The 13,895-nt window shown below is 49.4% G+C and overlaps 1 protein-coding gene across 1 annotated transcript in view; it reads right to left on the bottom strand.

Annotated features, from left to right (window-relative positions):
* ABCA4 (ATP binding cassette subfamily A member 4) overlaps window positions 1-13,895 on the bottom strand; it is a 132,682-nt gene that overhangs the window by 106,043 nt on the left and 12,744 nt on the right. The window contains exons 5-6 of the mRNA XM_032423312.1: window positions 10,422-10,549; window positions 6,032-6,229 (exon numbers count right to left, since the gene is read on the bottom strand). Of these exons, the coding sequence (XP_032279203.1) occupies window positions 6,032-6,229; window positions 10,422-10,549 (326 nt within the window). The remainder of the gene's footprint in view (window positions 1-6,031; window positions 6,230-10,421; window positions 10,550-13,895) is intronic.

Here is a 13,895-nt window from a genome sequence, read left to right as displayed (position 1 = left end):
TGTTTGTTGTAACCTGACAGTTGTTAAGCATCAGATGAAAAGAGAGGAAGCCGGCTTCAGTGGTGAGGGGGCAACCAGGAGGGGACACGCTGAGTACCAGGAAATGCGTCATGAGGGGAGAATTCAGACTAAATCACTCGGGATTGGGGGAAATGCCAAACTGTCTCTACCAGGAGAGGTCACAGAGACGTGCTGTCTCCCAGGACTGAAGGGGACAGAGCGTCTGGATGAGAGGGTGGGCTCTGGAGTATGTGAAAAGACAAGTGATGGGACTTTCTTTGGCTCAAAAGAAACTAGGCCTTTTTTTTTCTCTGCTGTGACTTCAGTCCTGATATTTGTGGTTGATGAAAGCAGAACAGAGTTTGGAATCTAGGGGCAGTCAAAAGGTCAATGCATGAGACAGACCTCTAGCTAGTCTGAGGGTCTGAGAAAGAAGAACGTCCCACCTAAGTGTTTGAGAAGAACATTTCCAGGAGTGTAGCAATGACAAGGGAACAATGGGGCCTCGGCAAAGTGGCTGCATTCTTGCTTTGGTAAGAGCAAAAATGCTTTTTGTTTCCAAATGTTTTTCCATCTCTTCTCTAATGTAAATTTCTGCTATCATCTTCTGAGACATGTAACATAGATCTTGTTAACTTGATTTTACAGATGGGGAGTGTAGGAAGTGTAGCAAGTAAGCAAGGGTCACTTAAATGACAGCAAGTTAGGGGCCAACCCAGAGCCAGAACCCAGGGTCCTGACCACCAGATCTCTGTGGGCTCCAGTGGCTGCCCAGCCTCTGGTCCTCTCACCATTGGGTCCCATGCTCACGGGGAGAAGCTGATTATTTCCTAAGTAGAGTTAAGGAAGAATCTGTGGCTATACTAAGTGAGACACTTTAGGAAAGGGCATGTATTAATGGTAGGTAGGAAAGAAATTTTAATGCAAAAGTTCTTAACCAGGGCCTGGCTTCAGAGGCTCCATGAGCCCCTACCCCTTGTGTGTTTGTATGAACTTGTATTTCTCTAGAGAAAAGGTTTAGAGCTGTTACCAGATTCTCAGAGGTAGTCCTAATTCATAAAAAGGTTAAAAACTACTGTCCTGACAAACTATCAGAGGCCAAAATCCTTCTCAAAACCAGTTTACCCTGGAGAGAACCTGATCCCTAATACACTGGTTCTCAATCTGTATCAGCTAAATAAAGGCCAGGACCCAGGACCCATTATCGAAACAGCAGGTTTCACAGAGGTCTTCTTGTGTCTGAAGTGATCTTAATTTTGACTTCTCAGTACTTTTTCTTTTTAATTTCATAAAAATAACATCTAATCTATCATGAAAATAAGCTGTGGCCTCCTGTGCGTCTGGAGCCCACAAGAAATGAAAGCAGGCCAATGACAATCATGCCCACAGGCCTAAGGCACATTTAATGTACATTAATGTTTCTCTTTCCTTTTTATTTCTTCTTTACTGAAATTCATTCACCCAGGGGAGATTTTGATTGTAACAGACACATAGTTTTATAGATGTAAGCTGAATAGATACTAATGCTGTAAATCAAATATACTTGCTGTGGGCTTCATAATTTTCAAAAAAACCCAAAAAACCTATCTTCTGACTTAATTTTATTTTCACCCAACAGCCCTGCTGCCCCCATCCCCCATCTCATACTGCTGGCACTGGGTATCACTCCTTTCCCTCCCCTCTCAAAACCCTCACACAGAAGTGGGAGAAAGGTGACAGTCCAAAGATTCAGAATGAGAAGGGAGAGGAAATCATGAGGTTATAAGTATAAATTTATAATGGGACCTCATTATAAATTCCTGGAGATGTGGGGCTTTTCCAGAGAATTGTGACATGGCAGTATTATCCGAAAATTGAAATGTGTAAGTTGAATTTAACAAACTGCAATGAAAGATCCCAGTGAAGAGAAACCATGGCCAGCTCACACTGGGCAGCAAGCGGTCCACCCACATTTATTCCCAAGGATTCAGCAATTTAGGGAGCAGAGCCAAGAACAAAGCAGGACATTGAAAGGCACATGTAGTAAGGGCCCCCAAGACTGAGTCCTTCGACCCCTCCCAAATCAATGTTCAGTCACCCCACAGTCAAAGGGACACGGGGGAAATGAAGTCAGAAAAGTAAAAACTGCGACAGAATAGGAGTTGAGGGCAAGTAAAGAAAACGGAATCATGCCACACTGGAAGCGATCGCAAAGGGGAAAACCGGGGGCCAAAATGCCGGGGAGGCCAAACTTCCTCTATCAACATCCATTGAGAAGGGGGAAGGGAGGGAAATTCAGATTTCCCAGCAGTGTGGCAGGTCTTGGCACGGCCTCCGTTCCCCTGCCGAACTTCCACAAATAAACATTCAGAGCAGAAGGGACAGATTTGCTTCTCAGCAAGATTTCAAAGCTGTGCACCAGAGTCAGAAAACAGGAAGGACCGTAGAGGGAGGAGGAGGAGGGGCATTCATGCCTCGGGCCAAATCAGATGGGAAACGTCCCAACCCCTCACCCGAAACTGACATACCATTTTTTACGAGGTGTGAAATGTTTCAGGTAGTGTTGGCCGGCATGATACATGATACCGATACCGTGGGCCCCGGGCTGAGCTGCTGGTTTTCCAGCTGAGGGCGTCAAGTCCGAGAGGACCACAGGTGAAGGCAAGCTCTTTCAAGCTGAAACCAAGAGGGCTTAGAGCTCCTCAGAGAAAAATCCAGCCACCTGACCGCCCACCTAGGTCCCCGGCATCCTGTGCGCGTGCGCAGGCGCGCCTGCGTGTCAGCGCGCACGCTCCGGCAGGCACGCTCCAGCAGGCACGTGCGCCGGGCGTGCGTGAGTGTACGTTCGGGGACGGGTCGGGTGGAGGGAGGCCACCGTGACTGAGTTGGGATTATTTGAGGATGAGAACACTGGCTTCTGATCTCTGAGGGGCCGAGGGAAAACACAGCTGGCTCCAGTTGGTGCTAACCGCCAAACCCTCCTCTCGGATCCCCTCGGCTCCGAGGGCCGGGTCTACTCCCACGCACCCACGCCCCCCCTCCTTCCACAGCAGGCGCCGGGGCCATCGCCCCAGCTTACTGACAGTGCCCCTCCTTCCTTGTTAATGAGCACTGCCTTGGCATTTAATAAAACATTATTTGCACACTGGTGTACATGCGTATGAGAAACAGCCCAGGAGAACAGAAGGCACAGCATTCCCCGGTGCTGGGGCTAAGCGTGGCTGCCCGCCAGCCAGCTGCAATAACAGCCTCGTCCCAGAGAGGCCCCCACCCCTGGCCTTGGAGCAGCTGCTGCTTCCCCGATGTCCCTCTCGGAAGGTCTGAGGGTCTTCCCTGAGCCTTGCTGTGCTCTCAGGGCTGTTGTTCTGAAAATACGGATAAGATGGGTACAGGAGCAATGAAAGCAAAAATCCTGTCTTCGTGCCTGTAGCTTCTTTTGGGTTTCCTTATTAGTAATTTAAAAAAAATGTTCAGCCACTCTGTCCATTTGTCAGATGAAGAAGCTCATGTCAAGAGCACCAGACAGGATGTCCGTCTTCTTTGCTTGCACTCCATATGTCCTGTCTTGGGCTGTTCTTTCCCCACAAAGATGAACAGGAGCAAGAAAGGGCAGGTAGGGGTAATCCTGCGGACCCACCTCCTGCTGGTTTTTTTCCTCTAGGCCCTCTCTGGGGCTACGCTGTCTTTGTTAAGAGAATGGCAGGGAGGATGAGTCCACAGCTCCCCGGTCTTATGGGTGATCAAATGAAAGTGCTTTGAAGCCTTAGTGGCATTTGGGGTATTATTATTATGCTTGGTCTACAGAAACTGAGGCTGTAAATCAAACTCCTATGTTCTAGGTCAGTGATTCTCAACCTGGGAACCCAACTCCTATGTTCTAAGTCAGTGCTTCCAACCCAGCTGGATATTGGAATGATCTGGGAAGCTTTTAAAAAACACTGAAGGCCCACGGAATCAAAATCTCTGGGGGTGGGGGCCAGGCACTGGTAGTTTTTAAAAGCTCCCTAGTGATTCAGTGTGTAGCCAGGCTGGGAACCACTGCTCCAGCGCCCAAATGTTGTTGGTGTTGGGTGTTTCTAACACCAACTGCTGTGACATGGTCTTTTTGCTTTTCTCAGGCTAAGAGTTCAGTGAGGGTGGTAGGGTCATGGTTGGAGCCTCAGCCTCAGCATAGTGCCTGGCCCCTTGAAGGCACCCGGGTCAGGTCTGAGTGCATGAACTCACGAACAGAGGTGGTGAGCAGGCACACAGGATATGTCTCAGGTCAGTAAGGGCGACCAGCCAAAGTTTTCCTCTGGTTTCTGAACTCTAGCACTTGTAGAAGGAAAGACTTTCTGGTCTTTCTTCTGTGATAAACATTCTGAAGCCAGTGATCTGAGCTTGGTTCCAGCCCCTAATGGAAAGTTTTGCCCAGGTCTCCCTTGATCCTGCTACATCCAGAACTATCTTCCCAGTATTGCTGGTCATGCTCCAAGGGTACATTTACCTATACCAGCAGCCAAGGTACTTCAAAAAGAGATGCATGACCCTGCCTTTTTTCTATTGCTCAGACGATTGCACTATCCTGGGTGCCCAAGGACATTAACACCTCTGCAAACACAGGTACTGGTCTCCAGCTTTGCTGGTGTTCAGCTGCTCAGCATAAGGGATCTTTATTGCCTTATTCACTCTTATGATTCTGAAAACAAACCAAGGAGTGCGTCTAAAATTGACTTCCTTTTGGAATTTTGGACAGAGAAGTTTGAACCACATGCCTTTTTATTCTCCCTACAGCATGGCGAGCCAAGGGGAATTTTCTGGGGTCCTGGGCTCTCAGTGGTGGGCCCTCTTACCATTCTGGAGACCCACCCTGATGAGCTGGGAACATTGTTCAGTAACGTTCCAAGGGAAAGTCACGTTTTGAAAGGAATCAAGTGTGAACTCTGCCAAAAACTGAGGGGACTTGTTTTATTTTTGTTGTTGTTGCTTTTAAAAGCCTTCAACTTGCTTTGTAAGACAAGCTGAGAGTGGGTTTTCTGGGACTTGAGAGAGCAACCATAAAAAGGTAAAACACAAATTCCTGAACCAAGTTCTCTTGACTGACATACCCTACAACACAGTTTCAGAAATTAAAATGCAGGCACAAGAAAAAAACACAATTGGATCCTAGAAACATTTTATAATTATAGAAACAATATGTCTATTTTTATACATGTCGCCTTCTCTGAAGGATTCTAATTTTGAGTGTTTCTTAAAGCATGGCCTATAATGACCTCCACTGGAATCACCTAAGGTAACAGGGCAGATGAGTCTCTGGAGATGGCAATTTGGAATTTGCATCTTTTGCCAGCTTCCCTCATGATGTTCATACACTTTGAAGTGTAAGAACTGCTGTTCTTTACCTCCTTTTTATAATTCCCTCTCATCCTTCTAGCAAGAGAGGAGGTATTATCAGGTCCCAAGAAGTGTGTCTGAGATGCGGTTCTAGAACACAGGGTTGTGCTAGATGAGGGCTTTCCAAATTTTTGAGACAACGAAATTTTCCGTTATTCTTTTCTACCTGGAAACAGTAACCTTTGTGGTCAAGAGCAGACCCAGAGTGTGAAGCTCTGATTTATTAAAATTTATTTAATGATTTGCACCTATTTTTTTTCCTGCCATTCTATAAAGTATTATATTTGTTATATAGATGAGTGATGGGGCCAGCAAAGGTCAACTATCTTAGGAAATAGTAAGTAGGGCAGGGAGTCAAACCAGGCCTTCTCCTTTGCACACTGCTAGAGGTGGTGGAGAGGATTTATCCCACATTGGGAGTGGACTCACACGTGCCACAACCACATAACTAATGGTGAACCTAACAGTGACTCCTGGGTGCCTGGGCCACTGCTTTAAAAATATTATTGGTCAAGATTCCTTGGGTCTTTGGAGCCTGGAGCTTCCTCAAGGACTGTCTTGAACACCAGGCTCATGCCCTCCTGACCATCAATTCATGAGTCCCCGATGACTTGTCACCGGGCCCCATTGCACCCAGGAATTACCTTCCAAGGGGTCAGCGGCTAAATATCTCCCTTACCACACGGAAGAGCTTGAAGAAGTCCACATTGGCATACAGAGTGTCTTCCACCCACTGTAGCGTGCCCTGGGAGAGGGAGCACATGGCGTCACGCACTGTCTGTGCCCCGTGGCGCTGGCTAAAGATTATGAAGCGATTCAGAAGAGCCTCGTTGCAGGCGATGTCCTTCAGCATCAGGTCTGGGACTCCGTGAGCAAACTGCAGGGAGGAGAAGCAACATTGGAAACCTCCCTGTGGTAGGAGAAGACCAGCCACCCCAAAGGTGTCCATGCCCTAACCCACAGAACCCACGAATACATTATGTTGGAGGACAAGGGGAATTCGGATTGCAGATGAAATTAAGGGTGCGAATCAGCCGACTTTAAGATAAAGAGGTTATTTTGGATTATCTAGGTGGACCCAATGTAATCACAAGGTTTTTTTTACAAGCCTGGCAGAAGAGGGAGGTAGAAGAAACAAGGGCAAAGTAATGTGACATGAGAAAGACTTGACTGACCACCGAGGGCCTCGAAGATGAAAGGAGGCCACCAGCCAAAGAGTGGGGACAGTCTCTGGAAACTGGAAATCTTCCTCTAGATCCCCCAGTAAGAAGTAAAGCCCTGCCAACACCTTGACTTTCAGACTTCCGACCTCTAGAACCATAAGATGATACATTTGTGTTGTTTTAAGCCACTAAGTTTGCCGTGGTTTGTTACAGCAGTCACAGGAAACTAACACACTCCCAAGCCTCATTTTATCAGAGAGCCACTTAAAATGTGAGCAATCCATTCTTAGCATGATGCTAAGGTACCATCAGGACCTACTCCCCTGAAGCTGAGGACAGGGAGTGGCTAGAATTCATTTGGAGCGATGGCAAATGACCAGCCCCCTCTCTCCTTTCTCAACAGATTTAGCAAATAAAAATCCTGGATGCCCTGTTAAATTTAAATTTCAGATAAACAATGAACAGTTTTTAGTGTTGGTATGTCCCCAATAGGGTCCAAATTAGACATACTTACGCTAAAAAATCATTCATTTATCTGAAGTGCAAACTAAACTGGATATCCTGTATTTTATCTGGTGACCCCAACTGCTGGATAAACCACATCCTATAGCTCATCGACAATGACTCTTGGACAATGAATCACAATCTGCTGATGGCCTCGGAGACCAAGGAGGCCACAGCCCTTGCCAGAGACCCTTGGCCACCTAGTACAGTAACCGGCCTCTTGGAGTCTTGGACTCCCAACACCCAAGTACCATGAACAGGTTTATGGGCTTCCCTGACCTCTGGAGTCTCCCCAGGACCTCCAATTACACAGTTCTCAGGGCAGGAGAGCAGAGCAGGCTCAGGCTCTACTTACACCCCACCCCACCCCCACCTCCCACTAAATGAGGTCATGGCTGACACCGGGTCGGTGTGGACTCCATCAATCTCAGGGGACTGTAACTGGGTGCATGTTCTAACAGAGCCTTCCTGTTTTGCCCACACACTGCTTCTTATCCCCAACCCTAATCCCAGCGTCTAAAACATTCTGAGGTGGAGGGAATCAATGAGCTCACTTTGTCCAAACCTCTAATATTCTAGGGGAGAAAAGTGATGGAGGAGAAATTACACAGCAGGCTAGTGGGAAATTACACAGCAGGCTAGTGGGACACTATGAAGGTCCCGGCTCCTTCTTTCACACAGAGACTCATTCATTCAATGCCCATTCACTGAGTCCCATTCTGTAGGGACTAGAACAGTTACTGGGGATACAGAGAATAAGGTGAGTTTTCTGCTCTCCAAGGAGCTTACCGGCTGGCTGGAAAGGCAGGCAAAGCGGTAAGTGCTAAATTGAATGTAGTGAACCCAGAGCACAGAAGAAGGAGTGTTAAGAATAGCCAGTGTGTTTTGAGTGTTTCCTGTGTGCCAGGCACTGTTCTTAGTGCTTTACATATATTAATTTTTTTGACCCCCATAACAATCATAGGCACTTTTACTGTCTCCATTTTACAAATGAGGACACAGAGGCACAGAGTGGTTATTTAACTTGCTTGAGGTCACACAGTTAACTGTGTGGCCTTGCTGAGATTTGAACCCAGAGCTTGTGCTTCATCACTACTTTAGCTCTTTGCTGAGTAGGGAAGTGGGAGGGGGGGCAGAACAAAGAAGGGAGGGTTTGTGAATGATTTCACAGGGGAGGCAACACTTAAGCTGGGCCTTGAAGTAAGTCCAGGAGTTTACAAGGCTGGGGTTGGGGGTGGGGTGAGTGATGAGGCAAACAACTATTCCCCTCTCATCGTCTAACAATTTCCTAGATGGGGAGAGAGTTACTCGGATGCCAGGCCAAGAGGACCCAGGAAGGGCATGCAGTCCTGATGAAGAACAAAATCCCATGTTTGCTGAGACTGACCTATCAGAGAGCTGTAAGCCCCATGTGGCTATTTAAATTTAAACTAATCAACATTAAATAATACTTAAAATTCAGTTCCTCAGCTGCACTAGCCCCATCTCAAGTGCCTTCCGGCCATATGTGCTGGTGGCTATCCTCTTGGACGGCATGGAGAGAGAACTCTGCCGTCGTGGAGGAAAGTTGTGGTGGACGGAGCTGGTAAGGAGTGGCACAGTTGGATGAAGACCCGATGGGGTGATGGGGAGGCAGGTGCAGCCGGCGACCATGCTGAGAAGCAGGGAGGGCACAGGGCCCAGAGGGAGCTGGGACAACACGACCAGCCTTCCAGCAGCAGGAGCTCTGGGCTTCCTCTTAAGCTCTGACGTTTGCTAATCAGGGAAGCACCAGCTCATCAGAGCAAGCAACACTACATAATAGCACAGCCCAGGGACACTGGCTCCTTCTGCCCACATGAAAGGCTCAGCGCTGATGCCAACAGCACAGCAACTAAAGCTCCAAATGTCACATCAGTGAGGAACTGGAAAGAAATTTCCCCTAAATTCCTGCCCTTATCTCCATCTCCTTTTTATTACCAACTGGAAGTCATCACAGGCATTTCCAGGACTTCAGTTTTATGAGCTAAGAGAAAGCAAAGGGGAGAATGAGCCATGGATGCCGCCCCCACCACCCCTCCCCCAGGTGGGGGTGGGAGGGCGAGTGGAGCAGGGCAGCCAGGCCTGAGTTCAAGGGCCTGGGCACTGCGGGCACTGCGCTCTCCAAGGGCCCCGACACACCGTCTCAGGGCCGACCCTCAGTTCCCCTCGTCTAGTTTCAGGGAAAACCTCAGAGACGGAGAAGCCAGAAAAGCAGGTATGGGCTTCACCGCTGCGCAGGGAACCAGCTCAAAAACCCCTTTAGACGGAGCCGGCCCTGCCCGGGCGTGTGGGGTCCCCCTCCCTCCTCTGGGCTCAGACCTTTATCTCTGTACTGACACAGGCCCTGAAATTCTCTGTTTATGTCTCAGTCTCCCCTGGAGTCTGGAGGAGGTGCAGACCTGGCCAGGAGAGGCGGGACGGGTGTCTGCACTATCGGGCCGCCGCTTATCTTGCATTCTCACTGTGTTCCTCATGCCAGGAACCCGCATGCCCAGGATGCTGGGCAGGAGCCGTGAGGCCCAGAACTTCCACAGATGGGAAAGTCATGTGTTAGTGGTAAAAATGCTCTGAACACATATAGGAGATTATGAAATGCATGAGATAGATTTTGGGGGGTCATGGCTCCATAGAAGAAGGAGCTTGCCTGGCACCGAGAAGAAAACGTGCAGGAAATCAGAGGTCTGTAACCGGGGCAGGTTAGCTCCCTCCGTGCACTCAGACACTGTGCATGCACGGCCTGTTTCTCACACTGGAATTCTCCTCTCCCAGCTCTTCCCACGGCTGTCTTCTGTTCAGCCAGGTGGGCTCAGATACCACTCGGCAGGAAGGCCTTCCCTGACCATCTCATTTCAGTCTGCCCCCATCCCATGCCTCCTAGCCCCTCCCTAACTCCCAGCCCTGCCAGATTTTCCTTCAGCACCTATCTTGACCAGGAAACACTCCGTATCTTTGCTTATTTGATGATTGCCTGTGGTCCCGGCTGGAATGTAAGCTCCCAGAGACAGGGGTTTGCCTATATTGTTCACTACTGTATGCTGGTACCTAAAATGTCCCTAAATATTTGATGAATACATGAGTAAACCTCAGTTTCCTCAACTCTAAGAGGATTCTGAGCCACGTGTTCTCCAAGGTTCTTTCCAGTTATACAAATCTGAGCTGTTTGAAGTGCTGCCAGGATTTGGGCTGTTTAGGAATCCTATGCCAGGAAGGCTCATTATTTCAAGAGACCACCCCCTGCCTCCAGGTATTTTTCTGAATATTTGGAACAAATCATGGGTTCTGAACGTAAAAGCGAGAAGGAAAAATAATGCAAGTTCTTCCCTGTTTTTCTCAGGCTCAGGGCTCACCCCTCCCCTCCTGGGACCAGTGATATCCACCTACCTGTTCTGGACGAACTTGGGAGTTGACCAGAAGGTAGACAACTGAGTCAGACAGGCCAATGTTTTTCATGAGAAATAGTGTCAGTGTTTCTTCATCTTTTAGGATATCCCGAATTCGTATCCCTCTTCCTGTATATGAATGAAAGAACAGGGTGTTGAATGGGGAATAAGTCAAAAAAGGGAGAACATGTAGAATTGATTGGAAACATTTCTAATTGGCTCTCGGCAGACAGCTCTGTTCTTGGGTTCCCTGGGAGCTTGGAGGTCAGGGCTCCTGCCAGTAGGCTGTCACCAACACAGTCACGGCATTTACTGCTGACGCAGCCAGGCAAAACTTAGTGAGAAGGCACAGAAGGTGGAAAAAGTTAGCTCAGGGCAGGAGGGGGCGCATCAGATGCATTGTGGAGTTGGTCTAGAACAGTGACTCTCAACCGGATGGGGGTGAGGAGCTAGAACGGGGCAATTTTGTCTCCCCTGGGAATATTTGGCAATGTCTGGAGACATTTTTTTTTTTAAAGATTTTATTTATCTATGAGAGAGAAAGAATGAGAGAGAGAGCCCATGAGAGGGGGGAGGGTCAGAGGGAGAAGCAGACCCCCTGCCGAGCAGGGAGCCCGATGCGGGACTCGATCCCGGGACTCCAGGATCATGACCTGAGCTGAAGTCAGTCGCTTAACCAACTGAGCCACCCAGGCGCCTGGAGACATTTTTGAATGCTGCAGCTGGGCAGGTGCTACTGGGTAGAGGCCAGGGATGCTGGTAACACATCCACAATGGACAGGATAACCTCCCTCCCCAGTACAAAGCAAAGGACCACCTGGTCCAAAATGTCATTAGTGTTAAGGTTGAAAAAGCCTAGTCTAGAATGAGAGGACACACATGCTGTGTCCACAATGTGTTGTCATGGGGTAGAGGGCTCTTCCTGGCATTTCTGTCATCTCAGCTAAGACTCTAAGCTTGGTGTGCTGACATGGACTAGGAGAGATGGGCCTGTTTGGGGCAAGAAAAGCTTCAAGTGGGAAAGAGGGGGTGGTCTATTGCCTGGACTTATAATTTCGTGCCCTGATCAGCCCCAGTCACATTCTCTCTGGCTTCCCCCAGGATATACTAAAAGCAGAAATTTTTTATAAGGAGGCATAAAGGACTGCTAACCTTTAAGGTGAACCTGCGGTAAGTGATTGAACGACTTGTGTCTGTACTTTGCACACCTCACAGGGATATTGTGAGGGTGACTCGGGGTAAGGACAGTGAAGTGGCTAACTCCCAGGCCTGAAAACAGTGAGCCCCCTCCATAGATGCTTGTTCTGATTGCATTAATATTTCGACGCCTCCCGGGGGCTTCACCCCCAGGGTACCCACCTCTGTTGCCTACTTCCAGGGCCAACACGCAGCCTCAAGTGGGCCATTGCCACAGTTCACGGGGCGCTGGCCAGCAAAGAAGGTTACAGGCCCAGACTCTTAGGAAATCATTTCAACATTAAGGGAAAGCGTCTGGGTTACATGAAAGTGCCCATGTCTACATCCCAACTCCCCCCGGGAGCCTGGTTGACTACTTATCTCTTAGCTCTTCTTTAATTAACTCTGATTATCAAATGTCCCTGCTCCTCCCTGGTCCTAACACCCCAGCACCCCATCTTCTCTCCCCCAAATTCTCCCTTCACCAGGTGACCAAGAGGCCTACCTTACCCCGCTGAGTGCTTGACAACCTTCCCTTCCGTTTTTGGGTTGTGCCTTTCCCTGAAGAGCCTGGTCCAGGTGGAGGTTGCTGCCAATTTCCTCTTCCAAGGGGATGGGTCAAGCCCGCGGGCCTACCCACACAGCTAGGGCAGGGGCAACCAGTCCTGAGACTCTGCCCCACAGCAGCCTCTCGGGAGTCGTGCCACCAGCCAGGCTCACCGCCTTTCCCACAGGGAAAGCCCAAAGGCTTCAGGAGAACCGGAATACAGGACGGAGCCCGGGAGCAGGAGGGGGTCTGAAAGGGGCTGCTCTATTTTATTCTTGCCTTCCCCTTTTCCCGATAACGTAAGTCATGTCATCTTCCAAACCCAGCTTCCTTTCTTCCTTCCTCTGGATGCCAGCTCAGTTGTTCTTCTTTCCCCAATCATTTCTCCATAGTCAGCATTATGTTATATACTGGCCTCAGTGACACCCGGGATGGACGGACACACACACACACACACACAGAGTCTCTGGAGAGTAGGGGGCTATGGACCCTGCTTTCATTATACCCCTCCCTCATCATACCTAGCAATGCTGGGCGCACAGATGTAAGCCCTTGAGGTCACCTCTCTCTGACACCCAGCATAAGAGCGTGACATGGAATCAGGGCCTCGATAAATGACTGTGGAATGACAGGAGGCACCCAATAAATACCTGTTGTCATGACCTGAGAGTCGGGACCCCATTTGACTGTTTATCAATTCGTTATTCTTTAACTCAGTCACCTGACCTTCCGTACGGATATCTTGCTGGGGAGGGTAGCCATTCCCCCGCCCTCGCCCAGGTGACTGGGCTGCCATGGCCCTGGGGGAAGCAGCAGGAGCGTGCTGGTTCCACACACCTGCAGAGGGGTGGGGGCCACCCTGTAGGGAGAGTGTAAGAGGTGGCTGATACCAGACAGAAGCTCCACTAGACTCCCGAGGGAGAAATGTGAACTGGGGCCCCGAGGAAAGAAAAATAAATTTTGTTTAAAATGTGGTTCTTCTTGTTCACTTCCCTGGGAAGAGGCTGGGGGAGGGGGCTGCTGAGGCCCACGGAGCTGAGGGGAGCTGAGGGTTGGGGTGGGAGAGAAGCCAGGAGAATGTGTGGGGCTCATGGGAAGAAGGTGTTTGAAGATGAGTGAGAGACCACAGTGCTTGCTTGGGCGTGAGAGGGGAGGGGGCTTCCCGTCTGGTGTTTTACCATTAATCCTCCCCTGCTGAGAATGCTGTAGGACAGGTTTGCTAGGAAAAGAAAAGGCCGCCTAGGTCAACCATCGGCATACTTTCCCAGGTGACTGGGGACTGACAGGCAAAAGCACATACCAATGACAGCCGCCTACCTCGCTCTCGAAGGCTTTACCCTCCACTGGGGCTTTGGGCCAAGGATTCAATGTTCACAGTGAGCAAGGTCCCCAGGTGACCCTGGGATGGACCCTGATATAGTCTGCCATGTTGATGGTGGGCCTCGGTCCCTGGCCTGGAATTCCTTCAGAGACTTTGAGGATGGTCCCCTGTCCCCACTTATGGCCACCGAGGTCAAGGGTGCTGCAGAATCTTTGTTCCCAGCCTCCAAATTCCTTTGGGGAGCCTTGGTTGACCTTTTCCCACCCTGTCTCCCCAGACCTCTGAAGCTGCTCTCATTTGGAGAACTTCCCGCACAGCCTGAAGGCCTGCAGAAGGAACCACCCGTACGCCAGTTCGAAACTCGGTCTGTGTTGGGGTTGGGAAGCAGTGACTTTGGTTCTCACATACACACTGTAAAGACCACAGAGAAA

This window comes from Phoca vitulina, unplaced genomic scaffold, assembly GCF_004348235.1.
Source record: "Phoca vitulina isolate PV1807 unplaced genomic scaffold, GSC_HSeal_1.0 scaffold2, whole genome shotgun sequence".
Classification (NCBI taxonomy): domain Eukaryota; kingdom Metazoa; phylum Chordata; class Mammalia; order Carnivora; family Phocidae; genus Phoca; species Phoca vitulina.
Note: the sequence above shows the minus strand (reverse complement) of the source record. Positions and strands in the feature narration are given on the sequence as shown.